At 29.0% G+C, this 24149-nt stretch overlaps 1 protein-coding gene across 1 annotated transcript; it reads right to left on the bottom strand.

The window, feature by feature from the left end:
* Window positions 1–328: 328 nt before the first annotated feature.
* On the bottom strand, window positions 329–23706 carry LOC135963934 (uncharacterized). Its single transcript, XM_065515949.1, has 7 exons — window positions 22820–23706; window positions 17395–17681; window positions 12443–13273; window positions 6056–6360; window positions 5498–5670; window positions 882–1005; window positions 329–697 (listed from the first exon to the last, which is right to left on the bottom strand). Exons 1-7 carry the CDS (start codon window positions 23704–23706, stop codon window positions 569–571), a joined length of 2736 nt encoding a protein of 911 aa, XP_065372021.1. The 3' UTR covers window positions 329–568.
* Between the last annotated feature and the right edge of the window lie 443 nt (window positions 23707–24149).

Raw genomic sequence — 24149 nt, 5'->3', positions numbered from 1 at the left:
AAGATACTGCTCTACTTAACCTAATCTAAGTATGCCTATTTTATGCTTTTTTATTTTAAATTTATTTGAAGAAATATAATTAATGAAACAAATAGTTACATGAATTGTATATTTTAAAAAAGTTAACTAAAAATATTTTTGCACGGATATTTATTTGTTGAACAAAAACTTGTAACAGAATGTCTAAATTTTCAATTTATCACCTTTGATCAAAAATCACTTTCATATAAATCCCAACATAATCACTACTTACTTGATCTTAATTTTTGAATAAAACACATTATTTATTCAGTTTAAATGCAGTTTTATATTTATTTATTTTTTTTTTTTTTCATTTTTAATATTTTCATTCTTATATTAAGTATAATTTATCTATCAATTACATTTATTGTTTATAGTTTTTTTAAAATTTATGAAAAATATATTCAGAATATTCAGGGGGGTCTTCACATTTTATTTTTACGTTTAAATATTTCATTCTTAGCAAATTTTTAATAGTAATATTTCCTATTCGTATGTATGTAAGTTTTAAATTTCTTTATTGTTCCTTCACAATGTTCAACAATATTTAGTTGGCATAATCATCTATAAATGTATCGATTATGTAGCGTTTAACTTCGTTTATTGATGTGCGTTTCTCTGAGCACTGGTAGCGTTCTTGATGTTCGGGTAATATGAGGAGTTGCTGTAGTTCGCCCTGAAAATATAAGTTGAATTAAAAAAATTTAAAATTAAATTTTGGTTCAAGCAAAATAATAATGTTATAGTTTGCAATTAATATTGTTTTATTTTGAATTCCCACTGACTTTATCTTATATATAAATTCTTTAAATATAATTAAATTTATAAATACTTTTATACCATTACAATTTTTTACTTACATTGAAGCCTCTGCCTATTTCAACATCCGCTGTGACCGGCAGTGAAAATAAACGTTTTGAAACAACAAAACTGTTTGTCCAGGAACAATCAACGTGAATTGATATAAAATCACCATTTTGTATGCTGTCAAAAACATGTAAAAAATGAAACAAATTAAATATTAATGACATGCAATAAACGTTTTTAACATCAAACGTTTTTACGATAGCTTAAAAATTAATTACGTATTTACTTATAATTAGAAATATGCAAACTAGTAGTAGATTTAAATACTGTTTAAATATGCATATGAACATAAGGTCATATCTTTTTGAATTTTTTTTTTCAAATAAGGCCTATTTTATAAAAAATTCTTTAAAACATAATACCAATATAAAACTCAGAAACAACAAATTTAATGCAAATAAAAATTTAAGGCCTATTTTCAGAAAGATTGTATTATATTGTAAATATTGAAATAGAATTCTGCAAATAATATTAACAAATAACTTTCAACTGATAAGCAATCACATACAGAATACAATATGTATTAGTTTTTTTAAAAACTTTTTATAAAAACTAAGATTTTAATAATAAAAAACGGAAGAATAAGTTGTGTTCGTAAACAAAGTTTTCTCGTTACTATACCGTTGTGGGCAAAAGTGCTAAGTCCATTTTTTTTTAAAAAAGTAGCAGAATTATTATTTAACTCATAGACATAATAAAATGTTATATCAACAAATTTTGATATAACATCCAATGGATATTTGTATGTATGTTCCGAATGAATTAAAAATGGACTAGACGGATTTTGATGATATTTTCAGGTGACTGTAAAGTCAGAATTTTGATTATCGGAATATGGTAAAAAACAAATTTTTACACTATATAATTGTTTATCGACCTTTTCTTCAATTTTTATAGACAGTTTATTTAGTTTCCTATACACAGGCTTTCAAGGTCAGTGATTGTTGTAAAAAAAAATTCTGGAAAAAAAAAATTTTTAAACAAAATTAATTTTGTCCAAAAAATTTTTTTCTAAAAATAATTGTCGATCAAAAAAATGTTTTTTTCAATTGGAGAATGAAATATTTTTTTCATTTCCAACGTTCAAACAATGACAATTTTCATTACGTTGCTTAACATAATTAAAAACTTTAATTCACAGTGATGTACTTGAAAGGAATGATTTGGTGTAAGCGAAGAAAGGAATATATTCCAACGCATTTCCGGTACTATAAAAGTTCTTTTACATTATCAATCGATGATAAACTATTTTGTTTACACCTTCATATTAGGTACATAAATAAGAAATTTCCATATGAAATCTATTAAACAAAATAATACAAATAAGATTTGTTTTCGAAACTTTGAACTTTAAAGTTCAAGGCCAAATGTGCAACAGAATTATGATGCGAAGTTCCTTGAAATTTATTTCACTGGAAATGAGACTACAGAAGACGAATGCTATCACCTAAACCCTTCTGCCGAAACATTCTCCAAACAATTGTTGGACATCGGAAATGAAAAAATTCCAATTGATCCTACCACCAATGAGATTTCGTTCCTGGACTTTAAATCATAAATAGGCAAGTCGATTTCTTTAGACCCCTTTTACGCTCACATTATACATTAAATTTGGGCAAGAAATATACCATTTTAAAGGGATTTATTCACAGAAGTGCAGAATATATATTATATTGATTCTTCAAACTTAGTCTAAATGGTTCTTTTATAATTTTGCATAGTTTCGCTGAAATTGTTCGGGATTGAAATAGTGGGCGTGGCATACCCTATATAAAGTATATAATAAATTTCGAATATCTGTAGAACTATAATTGTAAAATTGTTTAAACTTATAGAGAAATAATTTCTTATTACTGTGCGGAGTTTAGCTGAATATAGACGGAATTAGATTTGAGGGAATAGCACACAAAATGGGAGGGGTCGGAAAAGGAGGTGAGTCACCACCCATACAAAGTAATAGTTGCAACTTTCTTCAAACTTTGTCTGCATAGCTCTCTTACCATTTTACACAGATTGGCTGAAAATCGTCGTGATTGCATTAGTGGTTGTGGAACAAAGTAAATAATTAATTTTGAATATCTGGAGAACTATAATTCTAAATGAATTTAAACTCTTTATCAATCAATTTATTACCATTCTATGGAGGTTAGATAAAAACGATTTATTTCTGTTCCCTGTTCGAAGTTTAGCTAAGCATTATCGGCTTAGTAGGAATGACCCCTCCCTTATAAAGGAAAGTTAAAATAAAGCTTGATATTTACATAATGGGTGAGATCAGAGCAGTGGTATCTCCCATACAAAATTACACAGAAAAAATTAAAATTCGTTTTCAATCACAAAATTTATAAAACCAAACAAATTTTTTACTGAAATAGGACCTATCACAAAAATTGTAAAATCAAACACAACAAATCGTAATTTATTTATTGAAAAAAAAAACATTTTATCTTTATTAAATTATTTGCACTATTATTGAAAGAGAGTATTTGAAAATAATTTAAATTTCAAACAATTAATTTTATAAAAACAATGAACAAAATGTTTGGTTTTAAATTTTTGTCCATTAAAAAATTATTTTTATTTTTTATTTTGGTTTCTTTCTTTAAACAAATAAAAAACAACAATTATTTATAAATTACATGTTTTTTTAATGACACATAATTTCTTATAATATATTTATCATATTACAAAACAAAAATATCATTCGCAGATTCCTAACAGATTGTCTTCCAACATTATTGTCTGTCCAACATTAGTCCATCTGGAAATTGCGAAAGTTTTTATTAGAAATTTGGATAAAATTCAATCAATTAATAAAAAAAATACTCACATTGTGTCCCAGTTGTTTTTGGTTGTCTAATATCTTCCAGAGATTCCGGTTTGTTATGTTGGAACGGACATGTCTTTAAATAAAATTATAATGTAGTTTATATTGCAATAATAATTTACACAACTTACCTCCAGAAAAACGACTAAAACTCCTAAAATCTTTGAAGAATCACAAAATATGTTGACAATATGAGAAAACCGATATTTTATTTTCATTTTACAAAATTTGTAATTTCTAGTTATTTTCTTTTTTGTTGTCAAAATTTATTTTTTTTATTGTTTTATGAACTATTTTTGAAAATAGGAAAAACAATGAAAAATGTTTATTGAATCAAATAAAAATGTTTATGAAATACAATTTAAAACCAAATAAAGTTTTGTTTGGAGAAAAAATAGTAATAATTTTTTCTGTGTAGTTAGTTATTGATTGGTTGTAATTGATAGATTCTCAAATTTTGTATGTGTTATTTTCGTATTTCCATTCATATTTTTTTTTAATTTTACTAGGGTAGGGGTAGCGAAGTGCACCGGGTTATGCTAGTTTAAATAAATACTCAATCCGTTGTACGCAAGTTAATCCCAAGTCTTACAACCAACTAAAAAAATTAGGATTGGCTGTGGGATCGCGCAACTTTGGCATGATGTTAACAAGCACAATGACAAAATCCAATTCAAACTGCATGGTGAAAATTGTTTAAATTCATTGGAACCAGCCGGAATGCCACCAAATGTGTTAACATTGAAGGTTGGATCTGTATATTAAAATCGAGATCGAGATGCAATAAAAAACATACGTTTTCTAAGGGCCATCAACGTGGACCGGCTTCAGCTAGTACTAAATGAAAAAAATGTTCTAACTTAATGTCTGAGAGAATTCCAATTTTCAGAGTTATATCATATTTTAAATTTCAGGTCAGTCGGATCCTAAATTTATTTTTGGCGATTTTTGGTATCTTTGTGACCCCCACTGAAATTTTCCAGCATAAATTTTCGTAGAACATTTTAATCCTTAAATGTCTTTTTTGAAAGGACTTTTTTGATTTTTTTTGATTCCACAATAATGATCCCCATAAAATTCAACAATGTAACTCTCAGATATTAAGTTAAAAATTTTTTTTCATTTAGTTTAATGCTCCCTTCGATCAAAAAATGAAAACTTTGACCCACTGTAAAAAAAAACTGAGACCAGCTGGACTATAAATTTATGCTACAAAAATATGACCTTTCAGAATTATAGTGTCGCTATTCTGTTTCAAAAATGCTGTTATCCCAAAAAGTCGACATATGTTTTACATAATTACATTGTTTGTTTTAACTATATGAAGCAGTCCATAATTAGTCATAGCTTCCATCTAAGCCTCAATTCCGAAAATAAATAAAACTTTTTTTGAAATAAAACAGTTTTTTCTCATATACACGGTATATTGTATTACATGGTAGAGCTTGATGGACTATACTTTCTTACTTATTTAATTCTGAATAAAGATATTAGTGAACTAAGCTCTAACTAAGTTGACTAATTAATTCCAACCTCTGTACTTTAGCTATTAACTTGTGTAGGATGTCAAATGGTTTAATGTTCTAAAATTTAAATTTAAAATAAATTTGTTTTAGATTTTAGCAACTATGCTTAAATCAAAAACAAATACATACATACATATGTTGGTTTAAAATACACACATACTCAAATAAATACCAAAATAAATTTAAACCAGAATCTCCAAATACTTAAACAATTCAACTCTGTTGGTATGACAAAATCCAAAAAACACACACTTACCTTATAGCAACTTGATGCCAATGGTAATCGTATAAATTAAATTTAATGGGTAACATTTCGGTAGTTTTATCTCGTTCTAAGTACAAACGTAAACCATCTTTGCAGGATTCCAAATAGAGATTGTGTGTGGAATTGCGTATGGAAAATATTGTCGCTGTTGTATAACTATCATTCTGTTGTTATGGAACGATAGCCAAAGGCAACGAACGATATACACAGGCACATCCAACCAAACACCACAGAACGAATTGTAATAAAATAGATAAAGGAAAATATGAAATAAGAGAAAAAGGACACAGACAGAGATAAAGGTTTATTAAAAAGGCTTATACTGGCATTTTAGTAGTAAAACAATAAAATTTAGCTTTTAAATGAGCTAGCATATCAACAATGTACTTCCTTCCTTATGGGAATTACAAAAAAGAATCATGAATTGTGATATTTAAATGGTTACATTTTTGAAAAAGTTTATCTTTATTTGTGGTTAGCAAAAGTTTTCCTGTCATTTGAAATTGAATTTCTGCCCAATTTACCTATAATGTTTATGCCGCCTCTTACCTTAACTCTTAAAGTCAACATAATAGTAAAATTTAATGGATTGTGCCAGTTTTGTACATAGCCCATGTTGATGGGCGTTGTGAATGTATTGATATTTTGATTATTCGTTTCTGTTCCATCACTTTTACTATTTATTGTAGATGAAGATAAAGCTGACGATGTTACCGAACCACTTATTGTTGAGTATGATGACGATGCAGCCGCTATTGTATATAAGTCCATCGTCATTGGTTGTGTTGAGGCTGTATTTGTTTCATCGGTTGTGGGATATTTACGATAAAATTTCAATAAGTCATTAATATCATCTGGAATATATGAAAAAAAAATAGAAGAAACCATTAAGAAAATGATTTTTATAAATTCAACAAGCAATTAAACAATAGCGCTGTTCACATCTTTTTGTATATGCCATAGAAATGAAACACAAAACTTAAATAGAGCGTAAAATTAAAAAAATAAATTTGTTTCCTCCATATATTAATATTATTCAATGCATAAAGCTGATAATAAACATCTTTCTTAAGGTAGGGTCACACATGGCAAATATTTGACGAAAAAGAGGTAACCACTAAATAAAACATATTTGAATTCATTTATTTATTTCAAAAACGTATTTTACTTAAGATGATTCAAATCAAAACACTTGGTTTTATTTTATTTGATGATGTTTGATCTTACAAAACACTTGTAAGAGTAAACACGTCAAACAAGTTTGTGCTCAAAAAAATGGTTACGCTTTTTTGAGTAAATAATTGCCGTGTGTGACCCTACCTTTAGTCAACGCGAAATTATTAATAAACTTGTGTCAAAGTTAGGCAGACCTTCTTCTGTTTGAATTTTTAAAAATCTGGCTCCATAGGGATTTTTAATCAGATTAGTATTATAAGTATGCTGAAATTTAACTTCCTAGGTAAATATGAATAAATCTCGTAATTTCCCGGGATTTTCTGGTGCTACGAAACACTTATTATCTGTAGCCAGATAACGGCGGGTGAGGTGGACATATGACAAAATTGTAGCAGATATCTTTAAGTACAGTGCCATGCTGTGACCTTAAAAAAAGTAACGAATGTACTTAAGTCAAGTGGATTTTCCAAATGTAAGCCAGCAATAGTCAACGATTGGACTTGTGTTTTGTTGATAGTTATAGGAAAGTCAAGACGAAACTGGAACTGGAGCAGCTTGAATTCAAATGGTAAGTCTTTGGAAGTCAACGATATGCGTAGAATCAGTACGTCTTTGATATGCCATCGATGATTGTTGCCTCAATTAAATTGGGTGAACATTTCTTGATGTTCAATTTTGTTTCATTGCATAATTTTGGCGCATTAAAGTTGTGGAGAGGCATTATCGGTGAGTCAACCTTCAATGTTGGCATATGGTGGCATTCCGGGTGGTTTCAATGAATTCAAAAATTCAGTAAGATAATTGATGGCTTCTTCTGAGTTCATTACTGTATCAATCGATTTGTATTTCATTGTACCGCCAGGCAGTTTCTAATGAATTTACTCATTGAGCTTGTTACCATCATCATTAAACGGTCACAGCCAATACGAATTTTTGTAGTGGCTGTAAGACTTGGGAATATGTATGTATATCGTCGACAATTTGTTTTTCATATTTTATTTATTGTATCTTCACAAATTGTTCAAATCCTAAATCTAAATATTAATTTTTATTTACGTCCCACCACAGTTGGACGAAAAATTATGTTTAATTTATAGATCCTATCATCAGCGCAGGTCTGTTGGATTCCTTCTTCCTTCTATCGTCGACAATGGCTTGAATATTCTTCATTTGCATTTGGCAGAAATTCGGCGGGAATGAACTCTCATTTGTGGTGGGATCAATTGGATTTTTTTTCCATTTCCGATGTCCAACAATAGTTTTGAGAATATTTCGGCATATTCATCAATAGCGATCGGCTTCTGTAGCCTCATTTCAAGTGAAATAAATTTTATGGAACTTCGCATCATCATTGGGGAGCGGGAGCAATGATCCAATTCTGTCATACATTTGGTCTTGAACTTTAAAAGTGGGCATGAAACAGACATTGGTTACGATATTAGTTTCCCCGAAGGACGTCTTTTGAAAGCATGAGTTTTACTTTCATATATTTTGAAGGAAGTGCTTGGAAATCGGAATGGCACCGGAAATGTTACATAGAAGCGGCTCCGATGGCTCAATAATTGATGGCAGAACAACTATACCATCCTTGTGATTCCTTTAGTCATCATCCTTATTGTAATGAAATGCCGACAACTTCAAATCGATTCTTTCTCTTGACCGAGTCATTCGGGAGCGATTGACTTCTAGTCTTTCGATATGCTGTTAGGGAGTCTCTGCAGCACTCGATGAATTCTCGTTCTCTTTCCGTTACTGTGTCTCTAGACGTATATGCTCTTTCGCGATTTTCCTCAAGACGTGATTCGTTTTCTCTTTCTGTTTCCCCGGCTCTAGACGTAGATGCCCTTTTGCGATTTTCTTGAAGACGCGATTCGCATTCCGAAGCTGTTTCAGCTGCTCTTCTTTCCCTGATCTTCCGTCATTTGGTTTTAATTTTCACTAAAAATTATTTGTAAACCAATTGTATTCTTGCAAAAAATTCCAAAACACTTGTTACTAATTTGATTTACCTTATAGTTTTTAACTGATCAACAGAAAACTGCAGTTAACGCAAATGCAGTCAGTAACTAAATGAAAATAATGTTTTTTTTAATAATACCTGACATGTTCAGGAATGTTTTCCTTTCTTCGCTTGCACCAAATCATTCGCATGAGAGTGTATCACTGTGACTTAAAATTTTTAGTATAATGATGTTAAGCAACGAAATAAAAATTGTCATTTTTGTAACGATGGGAATGAAGGAAGGATAAAATTATTTTTTTTTTTGTCAGAAATGTCTAATCTTCAAATTGAAGAAAATGCCGATCAACAATTATAAAAAAAGGATAAAATTCTTTTTTTTTGTCAGAAATGACTGATCTTGAAAGCCTCTATCAGTAAGAATTGAAGAAAATGCCGATCAACAATTATAAATATAATTGATTTTGCCACGCCCCTCCGCCCACAGTCCAGCCGTTTTTGGGTACACTCGGAACATAACAAATACTATATACGAGCAATACTCTTTGCTCTAGAATGTTTTCCGAAAATCTATCTATTGGATAAACTGTATCTTTCTAAAACAAAATTGCTGGTCAGAAATAATGCCATTTGCGTTTTTTTACACATTATATATCAAAGTGTAGGAAATTGTTGATTCTTTTAAAAAAATTTTAAAATTTTTCGGAATTAAAAAACTCATAGAATATTTTTGGCAAAAATTTTAAAATCAAATTTTAGCTGATTTTTTTTTTTAAAATTTTAATTTTTTAAAATTCCATACAATTTTTATTTATGAATCTTTTTTAATAAAATTTTACAATTATATAGACATTTTTGGGGCAGACCTATATGGATCATGGCGATAATTAAACGGCTGAGGTTTGGTGTGAATTATTGGTATCACTGAAAAGGTAATTTCGTATAGATTTTCAATATGTAACAAAAAAAAAATAGTTTTACCTACCAAAAATCGTAAAAATACAAAAAAAAAAATTATACACAAGTAAATAATTATAATTTTTTTTATATAATAGTAAAAATTTTATGTTTTTAGGCGAACAAATATTTTTTAAAACAATTTCGTCATATATTAAGTAAAATTAAAATTGCTAATATAATGAAAATGTGTAAAATTAATGTAAATTAATGAAAAAATTTTGGTTGTAAATTGTATATTTTTGTTGAGCACTATTGGTGCATTATTTCTATTATTTTTTAAATATTTAAAGAAAATATATCAATAAGCTTCATGGTATCTTTGTTTAATTTTAAAATTGAATGCAAAAATCCAAAAACTAAGTGATTTTGCTAGATATTTCAATATTTTTTATTTTCAAATTTGGCAACTCTGGCGAAAAGAAAATTTTTAATCTACATATATTCTGAATAACTGCAAAGGTTTTTATTTATAAAGAACTTTCTTATATGATATAATACCTCCATTTGTTTATTTTGTATAAACTATTAAACTTTATATAATTAAATTTCACTATGGAGTGACGTATTTTATTGTCCCCCTTTAAAACCATAATCTATTTCAATACATTTCACCGAGTATTTTGTATAAGAAATTTATGGAGAATTCGGGAGAATTTCATACTTTTTTACTTCTAAACTTTTAAATAATAATAAAACATCCAAAAATATATACATTTTCTTTAAATTATGATTCTGGCCAAGTATTCTTCTGAATTAATTCCAAAATGTTAGCTGTTTATTCGCGACATATTTTTGTATTGGAATAGAAGCAAATTTTGTTTTTTTCCTGGTTTTAGTTTCAGGTGTATGAAAAAGTATATTAATAAAAACTATTTCATGACAATTTTTTTCTTAACTTTGAGAATACATAGCGGTTCATTGAAATCCGACTGAAAAAATCAGCTTACGGATTCATATAGAGAAAAATGTCAACTTTCCGCCGATATAATTTTTTCCCCGAAAAATCAGTTTTCGTTTTCGAATTATCGCCAACAGTCTCCATATGTCTGCTCCAATGTGCAATGTAAAACTGAACAAAATTTAATTTGCTATTGAGAATTCCACAATTCCCAAAAAACTTTTCAAAAATTCTAAAAAAGGGAATTTTTTTGAATTTCAAGCCAAAGTCGGGGCTTGCTTTCCGAAATATTTGGGAAGATATTGGGGCATATAAAACAGGTTTTAATTTTTTCAAAGCAGATATACGATTACCGAAAATATGGCATACATTTAAAATTTACATACAAAATAGGTCTAATTCGATAGGTTCTGGATGTCGCAGTAATACAAAATTTTAAATTATGTTTCTTTAATAGAACATCCCAAAATATTAGCTTGATAGAAATTCAGACACAATTTTTGAACAAAATCGGTCTAGAACACTTTGAGTTATAGGGGGTAAAAATTTGACATTTTTGTAACTTTTAGCTATTGTTAGCAAAATGAGTTCCAAATAGTTTCTTCAATCTTTCAAAAAAAAAAATAAAATAAATAAAAAATGTTTGACAATTTTTTCGGAAATCAAAAACTTGTTTGGCTTTTATTCAAAAATGGGCCCTCTTTTTCTCAAAAGAAAGCTTAGATATTTTCCTTGAAGACCTATTTGGGCGCTTAGTGGGATGCGAGATGGATATCTACACAGAGAAAACAGATTCGTGATAGCAACCGAATTTGTTGCCAATCGAATGATTCTAATTTAGTGACCTAATTTTACAGTTGTGGCTATAGTATTTTAAGAGGGGTAACAAAAGTTTGGTTGCTATAATCGAAATTCTTCTTTGTCAACTGACTTTCTGTTGATAGAATAGAAAAATTCTATGTGTACAACCGAATCATTCGATTGGCAACAAATTCGGTTGCCATCACAAATCTGTATTCTCTGTGTATCAAAATAAATGTTTTGTAACTTAAAACACATTTTTTTTTTACCTTTTTGCAAAATCAAAAATATTTTTGATTTTCTTTTTTCAAAATGGATAATTTTTTTAATTTTTTTTGCCCAAAAGAAGCTTAGGTCCATTCCTTTACGAGGTTTTTGATCGCTTAGTGAGATACGATTAACCCCACTTTTCAGCATTTGTTAAGACATCTGTACGAATATTCACTGTGTAGTGCACTTAATATTCTTTTCCTAGTAAAGTGATTATAGATTAAAACTCACGTTTTAAGTTCCTTTTCATTTATTCCTTTGGCATTAAAACTATAACTATTATTCTAGAAAAACACAAATCTACAGGGATTTGTTTGTTTTTTTGTTTCCTATACATTTACTTTTCGCAGAGAGACTACCTGGATATTTTCATTGCACCAGAGCTTTGGTAACTAGGTGAGACGACTTGTAGTATTTAAAAGATCTAGTGTATATTTTTTCATTATCCTTTTTTTCTTCTTTGAAAACAGAAACGCATTGTATTTTCATTTCTACTAAAAGTGCGACAACAAGGACAATATAGATATTATTAGACAAAGGACGAACAATGGAAGTTATACCTGGGATTCGTTATTACAGGTTTTTAAGAATTTCGAATATATGATACCTTCGACTTGTATATAAACAACTTATTGAATTTTTGCATAAGTTTTTATCTATTATAAAATCGCATACCAAATATGGAAAAAACAGTTTTGTACTCAAAGTAAAACTTTTAAACCTCTTCAAATAATCGTTAGAAGTTATTGCAGCCCAATTTATTTCAAGTGTCGGTAACAAAAACTAAATTGTAAAAATATTTAACACAACTAAACTGTGTCAACAAAAAGGAAACAACAAAATAAATACTAAATAATGTAAAGTCACTTACCACTGCATTCGAAACTGTTGCAGTTCCTTTGCTCGATGTTGTAGCCCTCACAGGACATGGTTGAAAATAATTTCGCTGATTTATGCTTTTTACGTTTTACTTTTAACTGTTGTTGCTGTTGAAGCTTTTTTAATTTTCTAGTATCCTTTTTGTCCTTTAATGATGTCGTAGCGACCGACGAGAATTGAGTTTTAAATGATTTTTCATTGTTCAGTGTTAAGGTTGCTGTCAGAGCTTCGGGTGCTGTTGCAGATGATGGGTTTTCACTAAATGTATCATTGAAATGACCCTCAAATATGCGCATAACTTCAGGCTCTTCTGTTGTAGAATTTTCCACTTTAATCTCCGTTTGGACTGTTGTCACAAAATGCAACATGTTGCCTGTTATTAAAGTATCCGTTTTAAGCAACACTTTGTCGTTGCTGTGATGATGATGATTAACATCCGTTGTTGTAGTTGTAGCTGGTGTTGTTATAGTTTTTGCCACATCCTTCTTTTTGCCAACAGTTACATTTACTTTGTAGCCAACACGCTCATCATCACTCCTACTATCTGCCTCATCTATTGTATTGTGTTGCTCACTTATTTCATCATCAACAATCATTGTTTCATTATCATCCTCCTCCTCGTCTTCTTCGGCTTCATCTACTTCCACAACGACATCAGCATCAACATCTATGTCCTCATCAGCATCGTCCTCGTCGTCATCATTATTGAAATTCATGTTCAAATTAACCAATGGATTATCCAGCAGGCAACGTCGAAAACGTTGTTGCACACCTTTGCCACAAGCCACACTACACACAGTGAAATCACTCCAATCGTCCCAACCTGTAGGTGGAATAACGAAAGTGAAGAGTGAAAAGTTGTTACAAAAAAAATCTATAGTTAATTAATTTTCAATGTAATTTTATTGTCAAGTAATTATTGTAATTTTTGTACATGAAAAAGCTATTAAACAGTTGTGTACATTTTGTAAAATATTTTAATTGCTTTAGAGTTTTAGATCCTTAACAGATGTTTAAATGTTTTGGAGTTGATGAGATTTAATGAAATATAAAATAATGCAGATAGAGGATGTTTTTATGTATGCATGTCCATTAGGGTGGTAATTCTTTTATATACATATAAAGAAAGATTCCCACAATCTATAGAACAACATTTTTATTTTAATAATCCATGTATTGGATTATCCGAAAGAGTCATGGGTTATGATCAATAAGGGAGCGATCCCCACAAATTTTTATTAAATTTTTGAGAATCTAAATCTGACGTATAACAGTGGGGCAGAATCAAAATTTTTTTTTGGGTAACTTCGACATGTAAAATTTTTAAAATAACAAAGATTTTTATATTTTTGGAAAACGCTCGGCTAGATTTCGAAAAAACATGTTCCTAACTATTTTTTTTGTTTGGATAATTAATTTTGGTCTTATAAAAAAAATTTCAAGTCAATATCTCATTTAGTTCCAAAAATATGGCACTTTAAAACTTCGTCCTTCAAAAATATTGCAGTTTTTCATATTTTAATGTGGCTAAGTCAGAAACGTTAACTTATTGTTGAATAAAATATTCAGAAAATTTATACATATTTTTTTATATGAAAAAGTACAATATTTTAGGAAGACGGATTTAAATTTTGATACAAATTTTAGTTTTAGAAACTCAATAAATATATAATATTTAATAAAATCTTTATTTATTAACAAAACTCAATGAAATTTTCAACGTTTTTTAAATTTGTTATTATAAATAACAAAGTGTATAAAAACTTGCCAAATTGAATCCTGCAATCTCTAAAAATTGGAGCGAAATTCCAAAAAATTGTATTTTTTACAACTTTGCCCACAGGGTCCACATTTCATTCGGGGCTATGAAAATACTTTGGAAATGACTAGGGAACACATCAAGGTTTAAAATCTGCTTTCCGTTTTATCATTTGGAAGATGTGACCCAAATTGAAATTTTGATAAAAAAATAGGTCAAAATCCGAAGGGCGTAGGGGCGTAATATTTGAAAAATAGGACATGCTTTTTATATATTTATTTACCATTTTGTTAATTTTTAAATTGAAGATCGATTATTTTTTGATTCATAATTGATTTGGCTCTGATATCATTTGTATATTAATGGTAATTTAGTAGCCTAACTAACAAAAAATTCGAGTCCATGCAGTCTAAAACTACGAACTATACTTTAAAAGCTGACCAAGGTATGGCAAAATTTTAAAATTTAAATTTTGGAATGCCCATAACTCATGCATGTTTTTTCAAAATTATGATTATTCCCCACTGTGCATGTGTATAATTTATTGACGTTATTATCTACCAACATTTTTATGAGCAAATCCGTACATTTAAACACAATTCCAGAAGGTTACTGGGTTGCAATATTTTCCAAGAAATTGCAAAGAGTAAATATGGAAAAAATCCAGAAAAATTGTTTTAGTATTTCATTTAGATATATAAATATAAAATAAATATATACATTTGCTGGCATCGTTTACGGATTATTGCATCGAATCATAAAATTTCATGCATCCCAATAAGCACTAAAGACCTAAAAAATTCAAGCACTTGAAAATTATCTTGGAATTTGAATTCAATACAAATATAATTTTTTTTAAACTTGAAAAATATTTGAAAAAATTAAGTATTTTTCAAGCAAATTAAATAATTTATGTTTCCTTTTTATTGGAGAATGCTATTCATATGAAGTGTAAATGGGAATTTTTTCAAAAGTAAGGAAAAAATATTTTTTAGCTGATTTTTTTTTTTTTGGAAAATTTTCTGTTTTCTGTAGATCTCTTCTATTAAACACCATAAATATGTACAATATTAAAATATTTTAAATAGGATGTAACAAAGTGGGGTACTTTGGAGTATTGATACTAAAAAATAGAAATTCAAAACATAAACTCAATTACATTTCTTCTACAGCCATGGGAAATTTTATTAAAATCGAACAAGTAAATAAGCGAGCCGAAAAAATAATCTGAAATTAAAAAATTGGTTAGAATAGATGACAATTTTTTGGAAATTTTGAAAATGTAAAATTTTGAGATTTGAAATATAACATAAAGTCTAGTATTATTAATAACAGCTCACAAATTAAGATTAACCCTTAATAGCACTTGGGGTCCAAATGACCCTGAACTTTTAAAATCACAAAAAACACTGACATTTTGACCCGAAGTGCTCTTAATTAAGGGTTAATTTCCATTTTTTTGCTGTTATTGTAAATAATAGAATTCATGTTATATTTTTCTTAAGTTTCATCAAAATCTCCCCAAAAATATATAACATTTCGCTATCTTTCCATTAAAAATTCCAAATATTGAAAAATTTGACCTTTGACCTTCACGATTTAAGGGTTCCGTTTTAAGGAAAACTTTCAGACTATATTTAAAATCCAGAACTGATTTTACTTAAAATTAATAACAGTAAGGAAATTGGGGTCATTCGCCAAAATTTATATCGCAGGTACGGAAAAACTATAGGAGGTATTGACATACCTTTTTCATATTTTTATTTCCTATTATGTTGCCAATAAATCTCCATGTGATGATAAAAAAATTCTAAAATTTCTTTAACAAAATTTTTAAAAATTTTAAAAAGGAGTTTTGAAACTGCCGTTAAAAAAATATTTTTTTTGGTTATAATTCCGAATAATTTAACTGAATCCTATGAAGATAAAAACTCATATACAAGTAAATATGGATATATTTTAAGTAAAAATAAACTTTTGTTTTAATATTTCTCAAAATATGTTAATTTTGTTCCTACAATTCTTTTTCTAGTGGCCTGAGACACATTTTTTAATAACTTTCATATTTTTTGACCAATGTTTGTTTTTTATATCTTATTAGAACGACAATTAGGTACACACTTCGATTCTTTTAAATTAAATTGCAAAAGTAATTACTTAATGGCAAAATTTTTAAAAAAAACTGAAAATGTATTTTCCCCCTTTTAATGCACCTCAAAACTAAATCGCAAGTCGGCACGGGTTGCAATAATGATCGAAAGACAAAATTTCATATTTAACTATAGTTTTATATATATAAAAAATAGAAGGTACCCCTACCAAAATTCTCAAAAAAAAAATTTTTGGCTTATATGGGACAATCTAATGTATATAAATCAAATAATCTCCAGTGACACGCTAGTCAGCAATTTGAGCTGCATTTCAGTTTGGTAATTAACTAAGTTTAGAATTTATATTTCACTTTAAAAAACTTTCTTTAAATTAAATTTATTATAATTTAAATTCATTGCACTTCAATATAAATTTGTGCCTTATTTATTTACCTAAACCATAAATACAAGCATATTCCCCCCTAAACTTGTACGTTTTTATTTTATTAAATCACTGAATAGTGTCAATTCAAATGTAACAAATAGATACATGAAATAAAAAAAAATTAACACAAATCTAAAAAAAAGCAAAAACACAAGTATGAAACATGAACACGATATGTCAACGTACTCCATTCCACTCTGCTCTGAATGAAAAATGAAGTCAATTGTAATTTAAAGCAAGATAAATAAATAAAAAACTAAAGGGAATATCTAAAAAATACTTAAGTATGTACATATTTTAAGTCATACAAAAATCTGCTCATACCACAAGGTATAGTGATAAGCATTGGAGACAGAAAAAAATCAATAAGATAAAAAGAATGAACTGTTTCCAAATGAAATGTAAAGATATTTTTAAATAAAAATATAAATGAAGTTCATACTCTAGGGGTTCACTTGAAACACAGAAATACAGTAGATATACCGGTTAGCGTATTAAAAAAAAAGTAAACTGATATACATATGTATATGAAAAAAGATTTCAATTAATTTTTTAGTTTAAATTGAACTCATATGTAGTTTATTGGAATAAAATATCTTATTGAGAATATTTACTATAATAATACTAACAATTTGATATATATAACTCACCCAAATGTTTCCATATGTAATTTTCAAACTGCGTGGACCAACGATGTAAACCATTTATACTGATTTTCAATACATCCTTTGTTGGCAGCTGCTGTTGGCGACGCTGTGATAATGTTGACGACGATGAGGATGATGTGTAGTCATGGAGATCCATTAATAAATCATCTTGTTGATGTTGCTGCTCTTCTATTGTTATCAATTTGCCAAAGATAATTAAATCACTTGGCAACATTTTCAATAAATTTTCATCAAAACATGATAACGGTTGAACAGTTGCATTTAATTGGCTGCAAATAAATAATGCAAAATAACAAATTAATAAAAATAATATTATATTATTTATATCAATATTATTATATTTTTTCAACAAAAAATTCATTTATAACTTAAATAGTTTAATTTAAACAAGTAAGAAAGTATAATCGGGCAAGCCCGACCATATGGTAGCCTACACAGGGTATATGATTATAAATAGTTATCTTTTGTTATAAAATTTATTTTTATTAAATCTTGTTTTAATACCAACAGTTTTAAAATTTTATGCACGATAAGTGATTTTCGGAAGTGGACCCTATATGTGAGCTATGACTAATTACACTATGCGACAAATAGTAGGGTCAGTGATAGATAAATTTGAAATTACTATGTATCATATAGGAAAAATTTTAATTTTTTTGCCTTTTTCATACATTTTGGCCATCTAAATGTCCGAATATCGCAATGTTATGTTCAGTAAAGTTGTTAAGCTCAACATAGTCAATAAATAAAAGTGGTATTTTTGGTTTTCATTGAGTGGGACCATGGAAAATCAGTTTATCAGCATTTTTTCGTTAGCTATCTTACAAAACTCAATTAAAATCATCTAATACTATACTCAGAGAAGAAATGTAGTTGTACATGTTTACCATAACCATTTCATAATTTTTACAAGTTTTTTTTAACAATAATATGGTTACTGTAATTATTTATATGATTACGGTAATCATAATATGTTTAAGTTACCGTTCAAAAAAATTTAAATTTTTCCTATATGATACATAGTAATCGATATATCTCGATTCCTAGACCTGACGGTTAAAGTGATATCAAAAAAGTTATATTATAACATTTATTTTGTGACTTTAAAAATTAAAATCTACCTAAAACAATTATTTTTCAACGTAAAAATAAAAGTTCACATGAAACTATTAAAAAAGCAGTTTTAAATAGCCGTCATAAAATAAACTCATTTGAGGAGTTTTATTTTCCCGTCAGAAAATTGACTCCTAAAGCTAGCCGCATATCAGATCATTGCAATTTGTAAAGCCCCTTGCTTTGCAACTGAATAATTTTTCATTAAAATAAAATCAAGTGTGATTTTAATTTGTTATTGTTTGATTCCCATTATTAAATTATTGTTGTTTTTTTTTTCTTAAACAAATAAATTACTACAAATATTATATCAATAAGGAAAGATACTGAAAAAAAATAGAAAATAAACGAAAAGAGTTTTATTTTCTGACGGGAAAAATAAAACACCTCAAATTACATTTATTTTATGATGGAAAAAATAAAAGTCCTCAAATGAGTTTTTTTTTCTGACAGAAAAAAAGTCCTCAAATGAGATTTTTTATGACGGATATTTAAAACTCCTTTTTTAAGTGTTTCATGTGGACTTTTATTTTTACGTTGAAAAATAAATTTTAACTGTGGAGTTGAGATCTTTTTTTTAATATCACCATAGATTCTGAAAGAGCACGTCAATACGAATCTATTGGTATATAACAGTATAGGTCTCCGTTGACTCAAACATAGAGATTTTTTGATTTCATATTTTCTGGATAACCGTTATTTACGGTCCCTGCTAATTATGAACCGATCGTCACAAAATTTGGTGACATGATTTGCGTATACATGAAACTTAATTGTATTGGAGTTTACTTGGATACTAACATATTTCAGAGATTTATGCTCATGTGGGAGCTATGGAACATTGTAGACCTATCGGAATTAAACTAGTTCAGCTTATATAAAACATATTGTTACGAAATTGTACTTGAATTCAAATATAACGATTTTAACGGCTGATTTGAAAGTAGCCTAATGCTTTCAAATAACAGTGCTGTAATAGCAAACTGTAACATATCTGTGGGCATTATTAACATTGAATAAAAGCTTTCAGTTGACCATTGATCGTAAGTTGGCAAAGCTGTTTGCTGCGACCGTATATTCGAATTCGAATATTCAGTTAAGGAACATGAAAGTATACCACAGATGGCGTATGTATTAGAAACCTCTAGACAGTTAAAGATAAATCTAGTGTGCAGATGGCGGTGTTATAAATAGTGGCAGAGGTTGCAGTCGTTAGTCAATTTATCGGAGACGCTATTCGAATAAACATCAACTGAGTGCCTTAATGTGTGCTGTATTTTTCAAGTGAATTCATGTACATTATAAAGTTTCTGTATTTCTGAGTATTTATAAACGTGTATAAAAAACATTGAGTGACTATTTAATTCTGTGGTTGTTGTAAATTTTAAATAAATAAAGAGTTGTTACAATTTTTAAACTATTAAACGGTTTTTATTTGCAATCAAAAGTATCCGGTTTATTTAAAGGAAATAAACCAACGTTTTAAAAAGGTTAAAACGTAACAATTACAATATTTTTCTGAATTTGTTTTGGATATGTTTATAATTAAGATATTTATGAGAGCTTAACTATTTTCAGAAAGTGCCGTTTTATCGTGGTTAGGAGCAATAATGGAACGATTCTAACCAAATTCAATGGGCTTACTCCTTGGTGCAATATAAATAGTTTGTCGAATTGTCTTTAAAATGGCGAATTGTAATTTGATTACAAGGTTTACATGAACGGACGGACGGAAGGAAGGACATCACTAAATCGAGTTTAATTTAAGGTGATAGAACAATATTTTTGCACGTTATAAACATCAGCACTAACCCAATATACCCTTTCACGATGGTGGTGTAGGTACAAAAACGTGGCGTGAGTTATGTTGGCTTTGAGGGTGTATTTTCCTTTAGTTGGGGAGCATCCTGACTTTAAACTACCATGTCTCAGCCATTCTCCAATCGATTTCTACAAAAATTAATGATTAAATGATTCGTTTGACACTTGAAAAACTATTTTCTTCTCAACCATTTTTGCCATTGTTGCCAAAGAAGTTGCTGATCTCAGCTCAGCGTGCCTTTTCATGAAGTATTGCAAACTTGGGAGCCAAATTACCGAAATCTTCAATTAATACATATCAGGCTTTGAAGTGAGTAAATGGAAAAATGTTATGTGTTATCGTTTAAAATTAAAAAAAAAAAATTTTAAATTTTTTGAAAATATTTATATTTTCTCCCAAGACAACATATTAGGAGCCGCAGAACAAAAGGTACTTCTTTGAAAATTTAAAAATAATAAATAATAATAAATTAATAATAAATTGGGAAATTGATTATTTCTAGAAGATTTCAACCCGAATATTATAAAAGTACCAAAACAATCAATTTGAAAACAGATTCGATAAGTACCTTTTGTTCTGCGGCTCCTCATATGTATTCAAGATGGGGAGTATCATTTGAAAAAGATTTTCAATCTAACGACATACACGTCATCACCAGACTGGCCCTTAGTATTAAAATATTCCACAATTTGTATGATTTTTTAAGAATTCTTTTATGAAAATTTTTATTATTTTTGCAAAAAATTTGAAATATGTAAAAATATATTGGGTGTATGACTCAAAATTGAGGGAGCTTTTAAAATTTTTAGCCTTTATTTTGAAACATTTGTACAGTATAAATTAACCCTTTCGCTATATTGTATCCATATGGATACATTTTAGATTTTTGTACATAACTTCGATATTTATGAATATTTTTAAAAAATTGTTTTTGTGTCTATGTTTGCAATTTATTTCAATGAATTATCGCTATTCGTATTCGATTGATAGCAATTTGAAAATGTGTGAAAATAGATTTTTGAATCCAAAATTTTTTTGCATATAAAATTTGTAAAAACTTTAATTTTGTAATAAAAATAGTTTAGAATGCTTAGAAACAAATAAAAAAGTAAAAAAGTCATTGGAGGCTTCAGGATAAGCTTTCAGGACTAAACAATTGATTTGGTATAATGGATAAACCAGGACACGTAGGACCTTAATATTAATATCAGTCTATACACCTCCAGTTAAAACTTGTAGCGAAAGGGTTAATTCAAATTATTGGCAATTGATAGCTATGACCTTTCATCATCTTTATGGCAACTTATGGATTTCGAGCCAAAATAACTTTGTCGGAGTATATCAGAACGGATACTGAGAGAGTGCGTTCTGCATAGAACAAATAGTAGTCGCAAGTGGCTGGGTCTGACTGTAAAGCCGGCGAGGCAAAACTTCCAAATCACTTCATTCTAAATACTCTTTAAGAAGGATTCCAATATGTGACCGACCGTTGTCATGATGGAATATAAGGACTTTATTACGGCTTTATGTCTGGCCGCATATTCTGGGCATTTTTCGGTCAATGCTCGCTTCTAAGGAATCAGTTGCAATTAGTACAGTTTCTCTGTGATGTTCTGGTCAGATTTCAGCAACTTTTGCTCCCACCAAATACAGAGACATTGACATTTGGCTTTGGTGCCGTTTCCGCTGGTTGGCCGAGCTTAATATTCAAATTGATATTTCTGAAACGCACAAATCATCTCTCACCGATGATACACATTCAACATAAGCTTTAAAAAAATTAAAGCAAAGAGGTAAAGCAAAACTTGCCACATATGACGCTATCTTGGTACAAAATTCGATTTTTTCGAATCAAAATAAAACTTTGTTTTTTACACTAGTAGCAACAATACAGTTGCCGAAATAATTGGAATATTTTATAGTTAACTAACAAAGAGATGGTGAAGGACAATCTTTTAATTTGCAGATATAAAGTTTCAGTTAACTAAACTTTGTCGAAATATGATTCAAGGTAAATTAATTTTAAAATTTAAATGGATTTTGTGTTTAAAATATTTTAAAAAAAAAAATAAAATCCAATATATTGAATAATTTACTTATTATATAATTTCTTAAATAAACCACAATAAAAATCCATATTTATCAAATTTAAACTCTCCCCATAAACTGTCAGATAAAAATATACGCTACGATTTTACTAAAACCTACAGTTACAACTCCCTCATTGCCAGTATTCTACATTCAATTTAAATTTTATTCGTAAACCATTTTACATTTATCCTTAATTGTTAAATATGCACTTTTAAGAAAAAAAAAATAAAAAAAAAATGATTGCTTCAATTTAAACCCCACCATAAATTAAGTCCCAGGGAAAATAAAAGAACACCAAATGCATAGTTTGCAAAAGTGAACAAAAAATTAATCCAACAATTTCAATTTCTTATTTGCTGCATGCTATTCTTTTTCACTTACCCCTCATATAAATACGAAGCCTCTGATGAATTAATAGTGCCACTGTTGTAGCCAGTACCAGTACCACCATTGGCACTGTTGCCATTATTACTGTCAATCGTACTGCTGCCGGTGCCTTTACCACTATTACCACTACTACTGGCCATGTTGTTGCTACTACTGCCGCTGCCGCCAGTATTCGTGCTTTGTGAGGTTGCATGTTCAGCAGCATTGGGTGTCATTTTTAGTAACGATGCTCCTTTGTAGATTGTTTCCGGTGTTAATGTTATTAAAATGGCATCAGCATTCATAGACGCCAGCATGGCGGCTCTATTAGTTGCAGCATCACTAAAAGTTTGCTGCTGCTTCTGCTGTTTGTGCTTGTTTTGTTGCTGTCTTGTTGTTTTTTCAGCAGTTTTTGTTGTCCTTTGTGAGGATTGCGATGATGATGTTAATTTTTGTGTTTTTTGTGTTCTCTTTAAAGATGTAAGAACTTTATTTTGTTCATTTTGCCATTTTAACAATAATGCATCGTTACTATTGTGCAGAATACGTAAATCTTCATCATCGTCATGATTAAAAATGTGGGCTCCCAAGGCCTTAAGTATCACTGGACTTGTTTTGATGAGTTCACTAAGACTTTTATGTTCACATGGTGAACTACCAGTACTTGTGCCACCCTCAATGCCACCAACACGTCTTCGTCTTGGGCCACCACCGCCTCCCACTTCATGATTTCTTAACCTTCTGGTGGCTGCTGACGCGGTTGAAGTTGTTGCGGCTGTCGTTATAATGGGTGTTGCTAGAGTAGCCTGCCATTCTAATACAAGTACCAGACAACTAAATAAAAGGCAGGTTATAACATGCAGACACTTTGGCTGTTGAAATTTTCGTTGTTTCTTGTGCATATTTTTTTTTCTTATTTTTTATTTCTGTCTTAAAAAAAGTAGTGGTACAAAAAAATTGTTTATTTTTAAGCTACACAAAATCTTGAGCAATTAATTTCTTCTTTTTTATGTATTATACAGCAGAAAAATTCTCTACATGTTTTCCAGTACTTTCTGCTTTAACTAGGTTTTCTTCTAGCTGTTCTTTTACAGCTGAAACAAGAATTTTTGTAGTCATGTTTTATCCAACACCCCCTAGTTTTTGTTGCTCATACATTTCATGTTGTTATTTATCCTTGAAACATTTCAACATTTCATAGTTGAAAGTCACGTAATGAAATTGTACTTCATGTTGATTACAGCTGATAAAAATTTATCGTAAAAGCTTTCGAAAACATTGCGGTTTTTAATAATTAATTAAGATGTTAAATCTGTAAATATTTAAGAAGAAAATAAGTTGTACA

This window comes from Calliphora vicina, chromosome 1, assembly GCF_958450345.1.
Source record: "Calliphora vicina chromosome 1, idCalVici1.1, whole genome shotgun sequence".
NCBI lineage: Eukaryota > Metazoa > Arthropoda > Insecta > Diptera > Calliphoridae > Calliphora > Calliphora vicina.
This window is presented reverse-complemented; position numbering and strand designations above follow the sequence as displayed.